The sequence below is a fragment of the Ursus maritimus genome, unplaced genomic scaffold, assembly GCF_017311325.1.
Source record: "Ursus maritimus isolate PB19 unplaced genomic scaffold, ASM1731132v1 scaffold_28, whole genome shotgun sequence".
Taxonomy (NCBI): Eukaryota; Metazoa; Chordata; class Mammalia; order Carnivora; family Ursidae; genus Ursus; species Ursus maritimus.
The window spans coordinates 5,054,530-5,073,819 of record NW_024425341.1 but is presented as its reverse complement, the minus strand read 5'-3'; the positions used below and the strand labels follow the sequence as shown (position 1 = coordinate 5,073,819).

Here is a 19,290-nt window from a genome sequence, read left to right as displayed (position 1 = left end):
GGGTAGCTCTATTTTTAATGTCTTGAGGAAACTCCATACTGTTTTCTAGAATGGCCGCACCAGCTTGCATTCCCACAAATGGTGTATGAGGGTTGCCTATTCTCCACAACCTCACCAACATTTGTTGTTTCCTGCCTTGCTAATTTTTGCCATTCTAACTGGTGTAAGGTGGTACCTCATTGTGATTTTGATTTGTATTTTCCTGATGGCTAGTGATATTGAACATTTTTTCATGTTTCTGTTAGCCATTTGTATGTCCTCTTTGGATAAATGTCTGTTCATGTCTTCTGCCCATTTTTTGACTGGATTGTTTTTTGGGTGTTGAGTTTGAGAAGTTCTTTATAGATCTTGGATACCAGCCCTTTCCCATTCCATGGGTTACCTCTTAGTTTTGTGGACTCTTTCCTTTGCTGTGCAGAAGCTTTTTATCTTGATGAAGTCCCAAAAGTTCATTTTTGCTTTTGTTTCCCTTGCCTTTGGAGACATGTCTCGGAAGAAGTTGCTGTGGCGATGGTGAGCAGGTTGCTGCCTATGTTAACTTCTAGGATTTTGATGGATTCCTGTCTCACCTTGAGGTCTTGCATCCATTTTGAGTTTATCTTTGTGTATGGTATAAGAGAATGGTCCAGTTTCATTCTTCGGCATGGGGCTATCCAATGTTCCCAGCCCTATTTACTGAAGAGACTGTCTTTTTTTCCATTGGATATTTTTTTCCTGCTTTCTCAAAGATTGATTGACCGTAGAGTTGAGGGTCCATTGCTGGGGCCTCTATTCTGTTTCATTGATCTATGTGTCAGTTTATGTGCCAGTACCATGCTGTCTTGGTGACCACAGCTTTGTAATATACCTTAAATTCAGACATCGTGATGCCCCCAGCTTTAGTTTTCTGTTTCAACATTCCCCTGTCTTTTCTCATTCCATACAGATTTTAGGATTGTTAGTTCCAGCTCTGTGTAAAATGCCAATGGTATTTTGATAGGGATGGCACTGAAAGTGTAGATTGCTCTGGGCAGCATAGGCATTTTAACAATGTTTATTCTTCCAATCCATGAGCGTGGAATGTTTTTCCATCTCTTTGTGTCTTCCTCAATTTCTTTCATAAGTGTTCTATAGTTTCTAGAGTACAGATCCTTTACGTCTTTGGTTAGGTTTATTCCTAGGTATCTTACAGTTTTTGGTGCTATTGTAAATGGAATCAATTCCTTAATTTCTCTTTCTTCAGTTACATTGTTAGTGTATAGAAATGCAACTGATTTCTGTGCATTGATTTTCTATCCTGCCACATTACTGAATTGTTGTATGAGTGTTAGTAATTTGGGGGTGGAGTCTTTGGGTTTCCACATTTAATATCATGTCATCTGTGAAGAGAGAGAGTTTGACTTCTTTGCCAGTTTGGATGCCTTTTATTTCTTTTTGTTGTCTGATTGCTGAGGCTAGGACTTCTAGTACTATGTTGAACAATCATGGTGAGAGTGGGCATCCCTGTTGTGTTCCTGACCTTAAGGGAAAAGCTCTCAGCTTTTCCCTATTAAGAATGATATTCATTGTGGGCTTTTCATAGATGGCTTTTATGATATTGAGGTACTTTTCCTCTATGCCTACACTCTGAAGAGTTTTTTTTTTTTTTAAAGATTATTTATTTATTTATTTATTTGACAGAGATAGAGACAGCCAGTGAGAGAGGGGAACACAAGCAGGGGGAGTGGGAGAGGAAGAAGCAGGCTCATAGAGGAGGAGCCTGACGTGGGGCTCGAACCCGGAATGCCAGGATCACGCCCTGAGCCGAAGGCAGACGCTTTTAACCGCTGTGCCACCCAGGCGCCCCTCTGAAGAGTTTTAATCAGGAACGGATGCTGTATTTTGTCAAATGCTTTTTCTGCAGCCATTGAGAGGATCATACGGTTCTTGTCTTTTCTTTTTATCAATGTGCTCTATCCTGTTGATCGATTTGCCAAAGTTGAACCATCCTTGCATCCTAGGGATAAATCCCATCTGGTTGTGATGGATAATCCTTTTAATGTACTGTTAGATCCTATTGGCTAGGATCATGTTAAAAATTTTGGCATCCATATTCTTCAGGGATATTGGGCTGTAATTCTCCTTTTGGATGGGGTCTTTGCCTGGTTTTGGGATCAGGGTAATGCTGGCCTCATAGAATGAGTTTGGAAGTTTTCCTTCTGTTTCTATTTTTTGAAACAGGTTCAGGAGAATAGGTATTCTTTCTTCTTTAAATGTTTGGTAGAATTCTCCTGGGAAGCCATCTGGCCCTGGACTCTTGTTTTTTAGGAGGTTTTTGGTGACTGCTTCAGTTTCATTACTGGTTATTGGTATATTCTGATTGTCTATTTCTTCTTGTGTCAGTCTTGGTAGTTTATGTTTCCAGGAAGGCATCCATTTCTTCCAGGTTGTTTAATTTGTTGGCATATAGTTGCTCATAATAATTTCTAATCATTGTTTCTATTTCCTTGGTATTAATTGTGATCTCTTCCCTTTCATTCATGGTTTTATTGATTTAGGTCCTTTCCCTTTTCTTTTGGAAAAGTCTGGCCTGAGGTTTATCAATCTCATTAATTCTTTCAAAGAACCAGCATCTAGTTTTGCTGATCTGTTCTATTGTTTTTCTGGCTTCTGTTTCATTGATCTCTGCTCTAATCTTTATTATTTCTCTTCTCCTGCTTGGTTTAGGTTTTCTTTGCTGTTTTTTCTCCAGCTCCTTTAGGTGTAAGGTTAGCTTCTGCATTTGGGATTTTTCTCCTTTTCTGAGAGAGGCTTAGATGGCTATGTATTTTACCCTTAGGACCACCTTTGCAGTATCTCATAGGTTTTAGACCAATGTGTTTTCATTCTCATTAGCTTCCATGAATTGTTTAAGTTCTTCCTTAATTTCCTGGTTGACCCAATCATTCTTTAGGAGGATTCTCCTTAACTTCCAAGTGTTTGAATTCCTTCCAAATCTTTTCTTGTGATTGAGTTCCAGTTTCAAAGCACTGTGGTCTGAAAATATGCCTGGAATAATCCCAATCTTTTGGTATCAGTTGAGACCTGATTTGTGACCAGTATGTGGTCTATTTTGGAGAAAGTTCCATGTGCACCGGAGAAGAATGAGTATTCTGTTGTTTTAGGATGGAATGTCCTGTATGTACCTATGAAGTCCATCTGGTCCAATGTGTCATTCAAAGTTCTGGTTTCTTTGTTGATATTCTGCTTAGAAGATCTGTCCACTACTGAGACTGGAGTGTTGAGGTCTCCTACTATTAATGTATTATTAGCAATATGATTCTTTATTTTGGTTAACAGTTGTTTTATGTAGTTGGCTGCTCCCATGTTGGGGGCATAGATAGTTACAATTGTTAGATCTTTTGTTGGATAGACCCTTTAAGTATAATATAGTGTTCCTCTACATCTCTTACTACAGTGTTTGTTTTCAAATCTAATTTGTCTGATATGAGGATTGTTACCCTAGCTTTTTTTTTTGAGATCCATCAGTGTGGTAGATGGTTCTCCATCCCCTCAATTTCAATCTGGAGGGGTCTTTAGGTTCAAAATGAGTCTCTTGTACACAGCATATGGATGGGTCCTTCTTTTTTATCCAATCTGCAGCCCTGTGGCTTTTCATGGGAACATTTAGCCCATTTACATTAGGGTGACTATTGAAAGATATGAATTTAGGGCCATCATATTGCCTGTACAGCCCCTGTTTCTATAGATTTTTTGTTTCTTTCTGGTCTGTGTGACTCTTGTGGTCTCTCTTCATTTACAGAATTACCCTTAATATTTCTTGCAGGGCTGGCTCAGTGGTCACATATTCTTTCAGTTTCTGCCTGTCTTGAAAGCTCTTTGTCTCTCCATCCATTCTGAATGATAGCCTTGCTGGATAAAGTATTCTTGGCTGCATGTTATATTTATTTAGTACCCTGAATATATCTTGACAGGCTTTTCTGGCTTGCCAGGTTTTAGTGGACAGGTCTGATGTTATTTTGATGTTCCCCTCTCCATATGTAAGGAACCTCCTCTCTCTGGCTAGTCTCCAGATTATTTCCTTGGCTGTCAAATTTGCAAGCTTCACTATTGTATGTCAGGGTGTTGATCTATTTTTATTTATTTTGGGAGGGGTCCTCTCTGCCTCTTGGACTCAAGTGTTTGTTTCCTTCCCCAGACTAGTGAAGTTCGCAGTTATGATTTGCTTAAATATACCTTCTAGCCCCCTGTCTCTCTCCACTCCCTCAGGGATCCTAATATTCCTGACATTGAAATGTTTCATGGCATCATAAATCTCTGCAATCCTTTTCTCATGTGCTACTAGCAGCTTATGTCTGTTTTTCTCCACTTCCTTCTTTTCCATTAGCTTGTCTTCTAGATCACTAATTCTCTCTTCTGCCTCTTTTACCCTGGCTGTTAGAGTATCCAGTTTATACTGGCTCTCATTAGTAGCATTTTTTTTTTTTTTAGTTCAGCCTGGTTAGATATCATTTCTGTCCTTAGAGATTCTATATTGTCGTTAATGTTTTTCTGAAGCCTAGCTATTGACTTCATGATTGCTATCCTGAATTCTACCTCTGACATTTTGCTCATATCCATATCCATTAGATCTAAGGCAGAGGCCATTGTCTCTGGTTCTTTTCATTGTTGGGAGTTCCTCCTCCTAGTCATTCTGTTGAGGGATGGTTGAGAGAGTGTACAGAGTCCAAAATATCAACCATGATCCAAACAAGATGCACCCTAGGAAAATATGGAGTGGTCAGAAGCCACCACTGAAAAAACAAAGCCAAAATGAAACACAAGAATAAAATTTATAAAATTTTTAAAAATTTAAAAAGTGGGGGTCAGGGGAAGGGGCTTTTATCTCTGTGTGGACAAAGCAGATGTTTCAGTTGTTCCTGGGTATATTTTGGTTTATTAGAAGACACTCCTTCCCAAAATTACAAGGGAAGTAAAACTTGTATATTTAAAAAGGTAAAATTGAATAGTGAAAAAAGGACTACAGTGAAGTATATATTTATTAAAAAATATGGGTGTGAAGAAGCACTACAATAAGTCATATATCTATAAATATATAGGTGTGGAAAAGCATTAAAAATATAGGTGTGAAAAATACCAAAAAATAGAGGTGTGAAAGAATATAGGTGTGAAAAAGCACAAAAAATAGTTATGGAAAAATATAGGTGTGAAAAAGCAGAAATGAATACTGAAAAAGGGACTGCAAAAAGCACGTATGTATAAAACAATATGCGTGTGAAAAAGCCCAAAAATATAGGTGTAAAAAGATACTATGGAATATAAGTTGGTACACTAAGCCTCTAGTAGAAAGGAGAAAACGGTAAAAAGTAAAAACAGAGAAAAAGCAGAAGAGAAAGAGTAAAAAGAAAGAGAGTATCATCAGAAAAATGAAGGAGCCGTGAGGCAACGCCTGGAGCTCAATGCACAATTTTCCCTGGCGTTGGGATTTTACCATCTTATGGGATCCATAGGGTTGTTGTCCTCTTGGTCTTCCAGCCCCTCTTCTGGGGGAGGGGTCTGTCATGCAGTTTCTCAAGTAGCTCTGCTTAGGCAGAGTTCCCCTTTTCCCTGTTGGGGGGTTGGGCTCAGCGGGAACTGGACCTCTGTGCTCTTGTTCCCTGGTGGGCTGTCCGAGCCTCTTTGAAGGGTCAGAGCAAAAATGGCTGCACCCAAACCTCTGGCCCAGAGCCGAGAATTGCAACCTGCTCTCTTTCCCTAAATCCTCCAGGACAGTCTCTGTTTCTGTGTGCAATGTGGAAAACCAGAGCCTCCTGCGGTACACACCCTCAGTGACTCCTATTCTGCTCTCTTCACCTTATCCTCCAGGACCATCAGTCTCCGTTTCTGTGTGTGCCATTGAAAACCAGCGCCTCTCACAGTGCGCGCCCACAGTGACTCTCTCAGGTCGTTCTAGGGGCCCTGGAGAATCCCTGCCCTTTATGATTCTAAAATCGCAAGTGGCCCCAGGCTCCTGCATGCAGTGGCAGCTCCTGGATCCTGTCTGGGCGATGCTCTCGAGCCCTTTCACGGCTGCTCCTGCTCTGCAAGTTTTTGCCTGGTTGCAGGTGCAGGCTTCTGATTTTTTCAGGCTGCCCAAGAGAAGAGCAATTCTCAACCAGCAGTTCATGGCGATCTGAGCTGAGAGACCCTTCCTGGGCTCGCTGACCATTACCTGCTTCCTGGCTTCACTGCTCATGTACTTTGCTGGTCCAGGAAGCCCCTTTGGCTCTGAGGCCTCTAGTATCCTGAGACCACAGTGCTTCCCCTATAATTCTGCCTTTTTATTTCCAGAGCTCCTTTCAGACGAGATGTTTCTCCCTAGAGCAGATTTCTGAGGGTTCCGATTTTGCGCTCCGGTGTTATATCACTTTCCAGGAGCCTGCTTATGGAGGCTCCCTCCCCCTTCTGGTAATCTTCTGGTAACTTCAGGCTGATTGACGACTCCACCCTTCCTACCTCACAAAAAGCCGTGCTTTTCTGCTTGTAAAGATCTAGATATATATTCTTATATCTCAGGCTGATTTCGTGGGTGTTCAGAGTGGTTTTTGGTAGACATCCAGCTAAATTCAAGGGACCGGTTGAAACAGCCATCTCACCTTCCTCCCTAACCATTCATTCTTAACCATTAAGAGTATTTGGGGGGCACCTGGGTGGTTCACTTGGTTAAGTGCCCAACTCTTGATTTTGGTTCAGGTCATGATCTCAGGATTCTGGGATCAAGCCCTGCATCAGGCTCTGTGCTCAGCAGGGAGTCTGCTAGAGGATTCTCAATACCCCTTTCCTTCTGCCCCTACCCCCACTCTCACATGCACTCTCTTTCAAATAAATAAATCTTAAAAAAAAAAAGTATTTGGGTTGTTTCCAGTTTTCAATTGTTACAAACAAAGTTGCTATTGACATTTGTGGAGGTTTTTATGTGGACATAATTTTTCATTCCCCTGGAATGCAGTTGCTGAGCCATGTGGCCTATGTATATTTAATTTCTTAAGGGATTGCAAATCTGTTTTCCGGAGTGGCTGTACTTCTTTAACTCCATCAGCAATAATGAGATACCCAGTTTCTCTGCATCTTCACCAGCATTTGGTGTTATCAGTAATTTTTATTTTAGCCATTCTAATAGGTAGATAGTGATATCTCATTGTGGTTTTAATTTGCATTTCCTTAATGACTAATGATGTATATCTTTTTGTGCATTTATGTGCCATTTATATATTGTTGTCAGTAAAATTTCTCCTGAAGTCCTTTTCACATTTTCTAACTTAGATTTTTTTTTTTATTGTCAAGTTTTGAGATTTCTATACTGGATACTAATTTTTTTTGTCTGTTATGTGGCTTGTAAATATTTTCTTTTAATCTGTAGCTTAATTTTCATTCTCCTCATGGGCTTTCAGAGTAAACACTTTCAAGTCAACTTAAAGAGCTCTTTGTCTAGTCCTAGATACCCAAAAGTTTTCTGCCTTGTGTTTTCCTAAACATCTTTTATTTTGAGTAAATTTTTGAATGAGGTGTGAAATTTAGGTCATGATTTTTTTTTGTCTATGGATATTGTATTAGGGTTCTCCAGAGAAACAGAATCAATAGTGTGTGTGTGTGTGTGTGTGTGTGTGTGTATTTACAGAGACAGAACGAGTAGTTTATTTCAAGGAATTCATTTAACAGTGGGAGTTGGCAAGTTCAAAATCTGTAGGACAATCAGGCAGTCTGCAAATTCAGGGAGGAGTTGATGTTTTAGTCTTGATTCTGAATTCTGCAGAGCAGCAGAATGGAAATTAATGTTGGTTTCTATGTTGCAGTCCATAAAAGAACACTTTCTTTTTTGGGAAAATCTCAGTCTTTGCTCTTAAGGCCTTCAACTGATTGGATGGGTCCCACCCACATTATGGAGGGTAATTTGCTTTATTCAAAATCTTTACCTATTTAAATGTTAATTACATCTAAAAAATATCTTCACATCACAATCTAGACTAGTGTTTGACCAAACAACTGTGCATCATAGCCTAGCCAACTTGACACTTAAAATTAGCCACTACAGATCCCATTCACTCAATGTTCCTTCCTAAGCGGAGGAGGAGGAGTTAAGATGGCGGAGGAGTAGGAGACACCTTTTTCAGCTGGTCCCCCGAGTCGAGCTGGTTAGGTACCAGACCAGCCTAAACAACCACGGAACCAGCCTGAGACGCAGGAAGATGCATCTGGATCTCTACAGATGAACATCTCCAGCGCTAAGTATTGAGGTACGAAGCGGGGAGCCATGAAACTGTGCACAGATATCGGAAGATAAACGGAAGGGGGAGGGAGCCGCCGCGTTCGGGCGCCAGGAAGCGGTAGCCACTTGCACGGGGGAGCTGGCGGGCTCTCTGTCGGCACCCACAAAACAGCAGACTGAGACCGTGAGCCGGGTGCGCGCACCACTAGGCATCTCGTGGAACACCGGAATCCAGTGCGCACACTGGATCCAGACTGAGACCGGGAGCTTCCGGAGCGCGCGCGGGGCGGCTGGCGGCTGGCGGCGTTAGAAACACAAAGGACAGAGACGCGCCGGCCCTGGAAGTGAGGGCTGGGAAGCCGGGTGTGGGGCACACATCCCGGGACGCTACAGGGTTGAGCAGCACCAACAGTAACAGAGTTAAAGTGGCCAGAACATTAGTAGAGAACAGCCGCAATCCTTCTGTTCCGTGACAGAGGCTGAAATTTGGCCGCTGCTGCTCTGACTCTCAGAAGAAGCACAGCAAACCGCCAGGGAAAGCCGCCAGAGAACAAAAGCCTGGAAATACCGGCTCAGAGAGTGCCCATCCCCATCCCCCCTCGCAGGGGACACAGAGACTCTACCCAAACAGGGTTGCCTGAGTATCGGCGCGGCAGGCCCCTCCCCCAGAACACAGAAGGGAGGCTGAAAAATCAAGAAGCCCACAACCCGGGTGCCTGGGTGGCGCAGTCATTGAGTGCCTGTCTTCGGCTTAGGGCGTGATCCCAGCGTTCCAGAAAGGAGTCCCTCATTGGGCTCCTCCGCTGGGAGCCTGCTTCTTCCTCTCCCACTCCCCTGCTTCTGTTCCCTCTCTCGCTGGTTGGCTGCCACATAAATAAATAAATAAAATCTTTAAAGAAGAAGCCCACATCCCTAAGATCCCTATAAAACAAGGGGCACGGCCTGGGACCCAGTCAATAATTTGGGCTCTGGACAACCCCACAACCTCTCCTCATCAGAATGACAAGAAGGAGAAGCCCTCCCCCAGCAAAAAAAAAAAGACAGTGAGTCTGTGGCCTCTGCCACAGAAATAATGGATATAGATGTAACCAAAGTATCAGAAATGGAATTCAGAGTAATGATGGTCAAAATGATGAGCAGAATTGAAAAAACTATTAACGAAAAGGTTACTGAGAATATAGAATTCCTAAGGACAGAAATGAGAGTGAATCTGACAGAAATTAAAAATTCTATGAGCCAAATGCAGGCAAAACTAGAGGCTCTGACGGCCAGGGTCGCAGAAGCAGAGGAACGGGTTAGTGAATTGGAGGATGGGTTAATAGAGGAAAAAATGAAAATAGAAGATGGTCTTAAAAAAATCCACGCCCACGAATGTAGGTTACGGGAGATTACTGACTCAATGAAACGATCCAATGTTAGAATCATTGGCATCCCCGAGGGGGTGGAGAAAAACAGAGGTCTAGAAGAGATATTTGAACAAATTGTAGCTGAAAACTTCCCTAATCTAGCAAGGGAAACAAACATTCGTGTCCAAGAGGCAGAGAGGACCCCTCCCAAGCTCAACCACGACAAACCTACGCCACGTCACGTCATAGTGCAATTCGCAAATATTAGATGCAAGGATACAGTATTGAAAGCGGCCAGGGCAAAGAAATTTCTCACGTACCAAGGCAAAAGCATCAGAATTACGTCAGACCTGTCTACACAGACCTGGAATGAGAGAAAGGGTTGGGGGAGCATATTTAAAGCTCTTTCAGAGAAAAACATGCAGCCAAGGATCCTTTATCCAGCAAGGCTGTCATTCAGAATTGATGGAGAAATAAAGACATTTCAGAATCGCCAGTCACTAACCAATTTTGTAACCACGAAACCAGCCCTACAGGAGATATTACGGGGGGTTCTATAAAAGTAAAAAGGCCCCAAGAGTGATACAGAACAGAAAGTCACAGCCAATACAAACAAAGACTTTACTGGCAACATGGCAACATTAAAATCATATCTCTCAGTAATCAGTCTTAATGTAAATGGTTTGAACCATCCCATAAAACGCCACAGGGTTGCAGATTGGATAAAAAGAAATGACCCATCCATTTGCTGTCTACAAGAGACTCATTTCGAACCCAAAGATGCATTCAGACTGAGAGTAAGGGGATGGAGTACCATCTTTCACGCAAATGGACCTCAAAAGAAAGCTGGGGTAGCAATTCTCATATCAGATAAATTGGATTTTAAACTACAGACTATAGTTAGAGATGCAGAAGGGCACTATATTATTCTTAAGGGAAGTATTCAACAAGTGGATATGACAATTATAAATATATATGCCCCCAACAGGGGAGCAGCAAGATACACAAGCCAACTCTTAACCAGAATAAAGAGACATATAAATAAAAATACATTAATAGTAGGGGACCTCAACACTCCACTCTCAGAAATAGACAGAACACCCTGGCAAAAACTAAGCAAAGAATCAAAGGCTTTGAATGCCATACTCGACGAGTTGGACCTCATAGATATATATAGAACACTACACCCCAGAACCAAAGAATACTCATTCTATTCTAATGCCCATGGAACATTCTCAAGAATAGACCATGTTCTGGGACACAAAACAGGTCTCAACCGATACCAAAAGATTGAAATTATCCCCTGCATATTCTCAGACCACAACGCTCTGAAATTGGAACTCAACCACAAGGAAAAATTTGGAAGAAACTCAAACACTTGGAGACTAAGAACCATCCTGCTCAGGAATGACTCGATAAACCAGGAAATCAAAAATCAAATTAAACAATTTATGGAGACCAATGAGAATGAAAATACAACAGTCCAAAACCTATGGGATACTGCAAAGGCAGTCCTAAGGGGGAAATACATAGCCATCCAAGCCTCACTCAAAAGAATAGAAAAATCTAAAATGCAGTTTTTATATTCTCACCTCAAGAAGCTGGAACAGCAACAGAGGGACAGGCCTAATCCACGCACGAGGAAGCAGTTGACCAAAATTAGAGCTGAAATCAATCAAGCAGAAACCAGAAGTACAGTAGAGCAGATCAACAGGACTAGAAGCTGGTTCTTTGAGAGAATCAATAAAATTGACAGACCACTGGCAAGACTTATCCAAAAGAAAAGAGAAAGGACCCAGATTATTAAAATTATGAATGAAAAAGGAGAGGTCACGACGAACACCATTGAAATTGGAAGGATTATTAGAAATTTTTATCAACAGCTATATGCCAATAAACTAAGCAATCTGGAAGAGATGGAATCCTTCCTGGAAACCTATAAACTACCAAGATTGAAACCGGAAGAAATTGATTCCTTAAACAGGCCAATTAATTATGAAGAAATTGAGTCAGTGATAAACAACCTTCCAAATAACAAAACTCCAGGCCCGGACGGTTTTCCTGGGGAATTCTACCAAACATTCAAAGAAGAAATAATACCTATTCTCCTAAAGCTATTTCAAAAAATAGAAACAGAAGGAAAGCTACCAAACTCATTCTATGAGGCCAATATTACCTTGATCCCCAAACCAGGCAAAGACCCCCTCAAAAAGGAGAATTACAGACCGATTTCCCTAATGAATATGGACGCCAAAATCCTCAACAAGATACTTGCTAATAGAATCCAACAGTTCATTAAAAGGATTATCCACCACGATCAAGTGGGATTCATACCTGGGATGCAAGCGTGGTTCAATATTCGCAAATCAATCAGCGTGATACATCATATCAACAAGAAAAGACTCAGGAACCATATGATCCTCTCAATCGATGCCGAAAAAGCATTTGACAAAATACAGCATCCTTTCCTGATTAAAACCCTTCAGAGTGTAGGAATAGAAGGTACATTTCTCAGTCTCATAAAAGCCATCTATGAAAAGCCTACTGCAAATATTATTCTCAATGGGGTAAAGCTGGAAGCCTTTCCCTTAAGATCAGGAACACGACAAGGATGCCCACTCTCGCCACTATTATTCAACATAGTACTAGAAGTCCTTGCAATAGCAATCAGACGACAAAAAGGGAGCAAAGGCATTCAAATCGGCAAAGAAGAAGTCAAAATGTCTCTCTTCGCAGATGACATGATACTCTATATGGAAAACCCAAAAGAAGCCACTCCCAAACTATTAGAAGTTATAGAGCAATTCAGTAACGTGGCGGGATACAAAATCAATGCTCAGAAATCAGTTGCATTTCTGTACACGAATAACGAGAACGAAGAAAGAGAAATCAGGGAATCCATCCCATTTACAATAGCACCAAAAACCATACGTTACCTTGGAATTAACTTAACCAGAGACGTAAAGGACCTATATTCTAGAAACTATAAATCACTCTTAAAAGACATTGAGGAAGACATAAAAAGATGGAAAGATATTCCATGCTCATGGATCAGAAGAATTAACATAGTTAAAATGTCCATGCTACCCAGAGCAATCTACACTTTCAATGCTATCCCGATCAAAATACCGAGAACGTTTTTCAAAGAACTGGAACAAATAGTCCTTAAATTTGTATGGAACCAGAAAAGACCCCGAATCTCCAAGGAACTGTTGAAAAGGAAAAACAAAGCTGGGGGCATCACAATGCCGGATTTCGAGCTGTACTACAAAGCTGTGATCACAAAGACAGCATGGTACTGGCACAAAAACAGACACATAGACCAATGGAACAGAATAGAGAGCCCAGAAATGGACCCTCGGCTCTTTGGGCAACTAATATTTGATAAAGCAGGAAAAAACATCCGGTGGGAAAAAGACAGTCTCTTCAATAAATGGTGCTGGGAAAATTGGACAGCTACATGCAAAAGAATGAAACTTGACCACTCTCTCACACCATACACAAAGATAAACTCCAAATGGATGAAAGACCTCGATGTGAGACAGGAATCCATCAAAATTCTAGAGGAGAACATAGGCAGCAACCTCTACGACATCGGCCAAAGCAACCTTTTTCATGACACATCCCCAAAGGCAAGAGAAACAAAAGATAAAATGAATTTATGGGACTTCATCAAGATTAAAAGTTTCTGCACATCCAAGGAAACAGTCAGAAAAACTAAGAGGCAGCCCACGGAATGGGAGAAGATATTTGCAAATGACACTACAGATAAAGGACTGGTATCCAAGATCTACAAAGAACTTCTCAAACTCAATACACGAGAAACAAATAAACAAATCAAAAAATGGGCAGAAGATATGAACAGACACTTTTCCAATGAAGACATACAAATGGCTAACAGACACATGAAAAAATGTTCAAAATCATTAGCCATCAAGGAAATTCAAATCAAAACCACACTGAGATACCACCTTACGCCAGTTAGAATGGCAAAAATAGACAAGGCAAGAGACAACAATTGTTGGAGAGGATGTGGAGAAAGGGGATCCCTCCTACATTGTTGGTGGGAATGCAAGTTGGTACAGCCACTCTGGAAAACAGTGTGGAGGCCCCTTAAAAAGTTAAAAATTGATCTACCCTATGATCCAGCCATTGCACTACTGGGTGTTTACCCCAAAGATACAGACGTAGTGAAGAGAAGGGCCATATGCACCCCAATGTTCACAGCAGCAATGTCCACAATAGCTAAATCGTGGAAGGAGCCGAGATGCCCTTCAACAGATGACTGGATTAAGAAGTTGTGGTCCATATATACAATGGAATATTACTCAGCTATCAGAAAGAACGAGTTCTCAACATTTGCTACAACATGGACGGCACTGGAGGAGATAATGCTAAGTGAAATAAGTCAAGCAGAGAAAGACAACTATCATATGATTTCTCTCATCTATGGAACATAAGAACTAGGATGATCGGTAGGGGAAGAAAGGGATAAAGAAAGGGGGGTAATCAGAAGGGGGAATGAAACATGAGAGACTGTGGACTATGAGAAACAAACTGAGGGCCTCAGAGGGGAGGGGGGCAGGGGAATGGGATAGACCGGTGATGGGTAGTAAGGAGGGCACGTATTGCATGGTGCACTGGGTGTTAAACACAACTAATGAATCATCAAGCCTTACATCGGAAACCGGGGATGTACTGTATGGTGACTAACATAATATAATACAAAATCATTAAAAAATAATAATAAAATAAAATTCTTTAAAAAAAAATTAGCCACTACAGATGTGCAGTTGTTCTAGTACCATTTGTGGAAAAAACTGTTACATAGATTTGCACTTTTGTTCAAAAACCATTGATCATACTTACATGAGTATATTTCTGGGGTTTTATGCTCTGGTTTATTGATTTTCTGTTCTTCCACCAATATCACACTATTGATTACGTTTGCTGTATAAGAAGCCTTAATATTGGGTGGAGTGATTCCTTTCATTTTGTTCTTTTTGTCAAGATTATTTTAGCTATTCTATGGCTTGTACTTGTCCATATACATTTTAGAATAAGCTTGTTTTTGCTTACAAGCCAGTCTTGCTGGTATTTTGATAGATCAATTTGTAAAGAATTGACCTCTGTTATGTTGAAACTTCCAACTCATGAACCTGGTATATTTCTCCATTTAGTAAAGCTTTCTTTGATTATTTCCATCATCATTTTGTGTTCTTCATAAAACCAATTCTGTGCATGATTTAAGCATATACATGTGTTTTTCATTTTCTTTTGAGTGATTGTAAATTATCAAAAATTTTTTATTTGATATAGTTGACACATGTTACATTAATTTCAGGTGTACAATTTAGGCATTCAAATTCTCTATATGTTATGCTATGTTCACCACAAGTATAGCTATCATTTGTCACCATACAACACTATTACAATACCACTGACTATATTGCCTATGCTGTACCTTTTATTCCATGACTTATATATTCCATAACTAGAAGCCTGTATCTCTCACTCTTTCACCCATTTTGCTCATCCTCCCACTTCCCTTGTCAACCATCACTTTGTTCTCTGTATTTATAGATCTGATTCTGCTTTTTGTTTGTTTATTCATTTGTGTTTTAGATTCCACATATGAATGAAATCATATGGCATTTGTCTTTCTCAGTCTGACTTCTTTCACTTAGAATAATACCTTCTAAATCCATTCATGTTGCACAAATGTCAAGGTCTAATCCTTTTTTGTGGCAGTGTAATATCAAGGCAGCATAGTAGTGACACAAAAATAGACTTCTTCTGTTTGGTTGGAGCAGAGGGGACATGGGGAGAAGCACAAGATGCTCTGCTGCTGTGTTGTTCTTCCAGTTCGGGTCTCAAACCAGCTCACCCTTTTTCTCACCACCATTGAGTTCTTCTGGTTGTCTCTCAGTGGTTTTTAATTTTATAATGTTTTATAATTGTGCCTAACATGGACACAGAGAAATAGGTCTGTGTTATCTTGTCTCGACTCAAAGTCATAATGAATTGTTATTTGATTATTGTGCCATTTTTAAAATTTCCTATAAATTCTCCTTTATGATTTTTTTGGTCCTAAGTTATTCCTTACTTGTGTGTGCATGACTTCCTGACACCACAGAAATACAAGGGACTATAAGAGAATAGTATGAGAAATTATATGGTAACAAACTGGACAACCTAGAAGAAACGGATGAATTCCTAGAAACATAAAAACTACCAAAGTTGAACCAGAAAACCCAGTGCTATGGTACTGGCACAAAAATAGACACCAGAAATAGCAAATTTGGACAACCTGATTACCAGCAATTGAATCAGTAATCAAAAAACTCCCAAAAAACAAAAGCCCAAGACCAGATGGCTTTACATGTGAATTCTACCAAACATTTAAAGAAGGTTTAATACCTATACTTTTCAAAATTTAACAAAAAATAGGAGTGGAAGGAAAGCTTCCAAATTATTCTATGAGGCCAGCATTACCCTGATTCCAAAACCAAATAAAGATGCTTCAGAAAAAGAACTACAGCCAATATCCCTGATGAACACAGATGCAAAAATCCTCAACAAAATGTTAGCAAAACAAATCAAACAATAATTAAAAGAATCATTCACTGTGATCTATTTATTCTGGGATTTATTCTGGGGTTGCAAGGGTGGTTCAACATTTGCAAGTCAATCAACATGATATATCACATCAATAAGAGAAAGGATAAAATCCATATGATCATTTCAATAGATGCAGAAAAAGCATTTGATCAAGTACAACATCCATTCATGATAAAAACATGACTCAATAAAGGCCACATCTGAAAAACCCACAGCTAATATGATATGATCCTAATGGGGAAGAACAGAGCTTTTCCTCTATGGTCAGGAAAAAAACAAGAATGTCCTATCTCACCACTTTTATTCGACATAGTACTAGAGGTCCTACCCATAGCAATCAGACCCGAGAAAGGAAAAAAAAGCATCCAAACTGGTAGGGAAGAAGTAAAACTTTCACTATTTACAGACGACATAATACTATATATAGAAAACCCTAAAGACTCCACCAAAAAATTACTAGAAGTGATAAATGAATTCAGTATGGTCACAGTGTACAAAATCAATGTACAAAAATCTGTTGCATTTCTAAACACTAATAATCAAGCATTAGAAAAAGAAATTAAAACAATCCCATTTACATTTGCACCAAAAATAATAAAATATCTAGGAATACACTTAACCAAAGAGGTAAAAGGCCTGTACTCTGAAAAATATAAAATAGTGATGAAAGAAATTGAAGATGACATGAAGAAATGGAAAGACATTCCATGTTCATGGATTGGAAGAACAAATATTGTTAAAATGTCTATACTATCCTAAGCAATCTACAGATTTAATGCAATCCCTATCAAAACATTTTTTTACAGAACTAGAAAAAAACAGTCCTAAAATTTGCATGGAACCACAAAAGACCCTGAAGAGCCAAAACTATCTTGAAAAGGAAAAACAAAACTGGAGGAATCATAATTCCAGACTGCAAATATATTACAAAGCTGTAGTGATCAAGACAGCATGGTACTAGCACAAAAATAAACACCTAGATCAATGGAACAGTATAGAAGCCCAGAAATAAACCCACAATTATATGGCAATCTTCAACAATGGAGGAAAGAATATGCAATGGGAAAAAGACAGTCTCTTCAACAAATGGTCTTGGGAAAACAGGGCAGCTACAAGCAAAAGAATGAAACTGGACCACTTTTTTACACCATGCACAAAATAAACGCAAAATTGATTAAGGACCTAAATGTGAGACAGGAATCCATTAAAATCCAGAGGGGAGCACAGGCAGTAATTTCTCTGACATTGGCCATAGCAACATCTTTCTAGATGTCTCCTGAGACATGGGAAACAAAAGCCAAAGCAAACTGTTGGGACTACATCAAAATAAAAAGCTTCTGCACAGTAAAGGAAACAACCAACTAAACTAAAAGCCAACCTACAGAATGGGAGAAGATATTTGCAAATGACATATTTGATAAAAGATTAGTGCCGAAAATATAGAAAATATTTATACAACTCAACATCTAAAAACAATAATCCGATTAAAAATGGGCAGAAGACATAAAAGGAAATTTCTCTAAAGAAGACATCCAGTTGGCCAACAGACACATAAGAAGATGCTCAACATCAGAGATAATCAGGGAAATGCAAATCTAAACCACAATGAGATATCACCTCATACCTGTCAGAAAGGCTAAAATCAAAAATTCAAGAAACAAGTGTTGGGGAGGATGTGAAGGGAAAGGAACCCTCATGCACTTTTGGTGGGAATGCAAACTGGTGCAGCCACTCTGGAGGATAGTATGGAGTTCCTCAAGAAGTTAACAATAGAGCTATCTTTTGATCTTCTAATCACAGTACTGCGTATTTACCCAAAGAACACAAAAAATATGAATTCAAAGGGATACATGCACCCTGATGTTTATAACAGCATTATCAACAATAGCCAATCTATGGAAAGAGCCCAAATGTCCATTGACTGATGAATGGATATAAAAGACAGGTAGATATAGAATGGAATATTATTCAGCCATCAAAAAGAAGGAAATCTTGCCATTTGCAATGACATGGTTGGAGCTATAGTGTATTATGCTAAGTGAAATAAGTCAGTCAGAAAAGACAAATACTGTATGATTTCACACATATGTGGAATTTAAGAAGCAAAACAGATGAACATATGGGAGGGGGAAAAAGAAAAAAGAGAGAGGGAAACAAACCATAAGAGACTCTTAAAGATAGAGAACATACAGAGTTGATGGATGGAGGTGGGTGGGATTGGCTAGATGGTTGATGTATAGTAGGAGGGCACTTGTTTTTTGCTGTTGTTGTTTGTTTTGTTTTTTGTTTTTAAAGATTTATTTATTAGAGAGAAAGACCATGCACATGAGTGTGGGGGATGAGGGGAGCAGGGCAGAGGGAGAAGGAGAGAAATCCTCAAGCAGACTCCCTGCTGAGCACGGAGCCTGAGGCAGGGCTTGATCCCAGGACCCTGAAATCATGACCTGAGCCAAAATAAAGAGTGGGACACTTAACCGACTGAGCCACCCAGGCACCCCCATAGGAGGGTACTTACTATGATGAGCATTGGGTGTTGTGATTAAGTGATGAATCACTGAATTCTACTCCTGAAACCAATATTGCACTGTATGTTAACTAACTAGAATTTAAATAAAAATTTGAAAAGAAGAAAAATAGGAAAACAGTATTAACACATAATATAGCATAAAATAATTTTTAGATTATTAAAAAGTTGACACTTATTAAATTAATTATATATCTAATAGCAGCTTAATATTCTAATTAATCCTATGAACTATTAATTCCAAGAGATACAATGGAAAGTTAAATTAACATATTTTTGAACTTTTTATTTTACTGTATTGTATTTTTTAATTCAAGTATAGTTAACACATAGTATTACATTTGTGTCAGGTGCACATTCCCCCACCTCACCTCTGGCATCAACAGTTTGTTCTCTGTATTTAAGAGCCTGGGGTGGTTTTTTTTATTTTTTCTTTTTTGTCTTTTTTCCCCCTTTGTTTTGTTTCTTAAAGTCCACATGAGTGAAAGCATATGATATTTGTCTTTTTCTAACATACCTTTTTTGAGAGAAAGTCACAAATTGTGCTTGCTAAATTCAAATGTATTTCTCTATAATACCTTTTAATAATAGTCCAT

The 19,290-nt window shown here is 39.5% G+C and overlaps 1 protein-coding gene across 1 annotated transcript in view; it reads left to right on the top strand.

The window, feature by feature from the left end:
- Positions 1-19,290, top strand: part of LOC103659148 (disintegrin and metalloproteinase domain-containing protein 5-like) — a 163,794-nt gene that overhangs the window by 90,114 nt on the left and 54,390 nt on the right. The window contains exon 14 of the mRNA XM_040643170.1: positions 5,763-6,062. Coding sequence (XP_040499104.1) covers positions 5,763-6,062 — 300 coding nt within the window. The remainder of the gene's footprint in view (positions 1-5,762; positions 6,063-19,290) is intronic.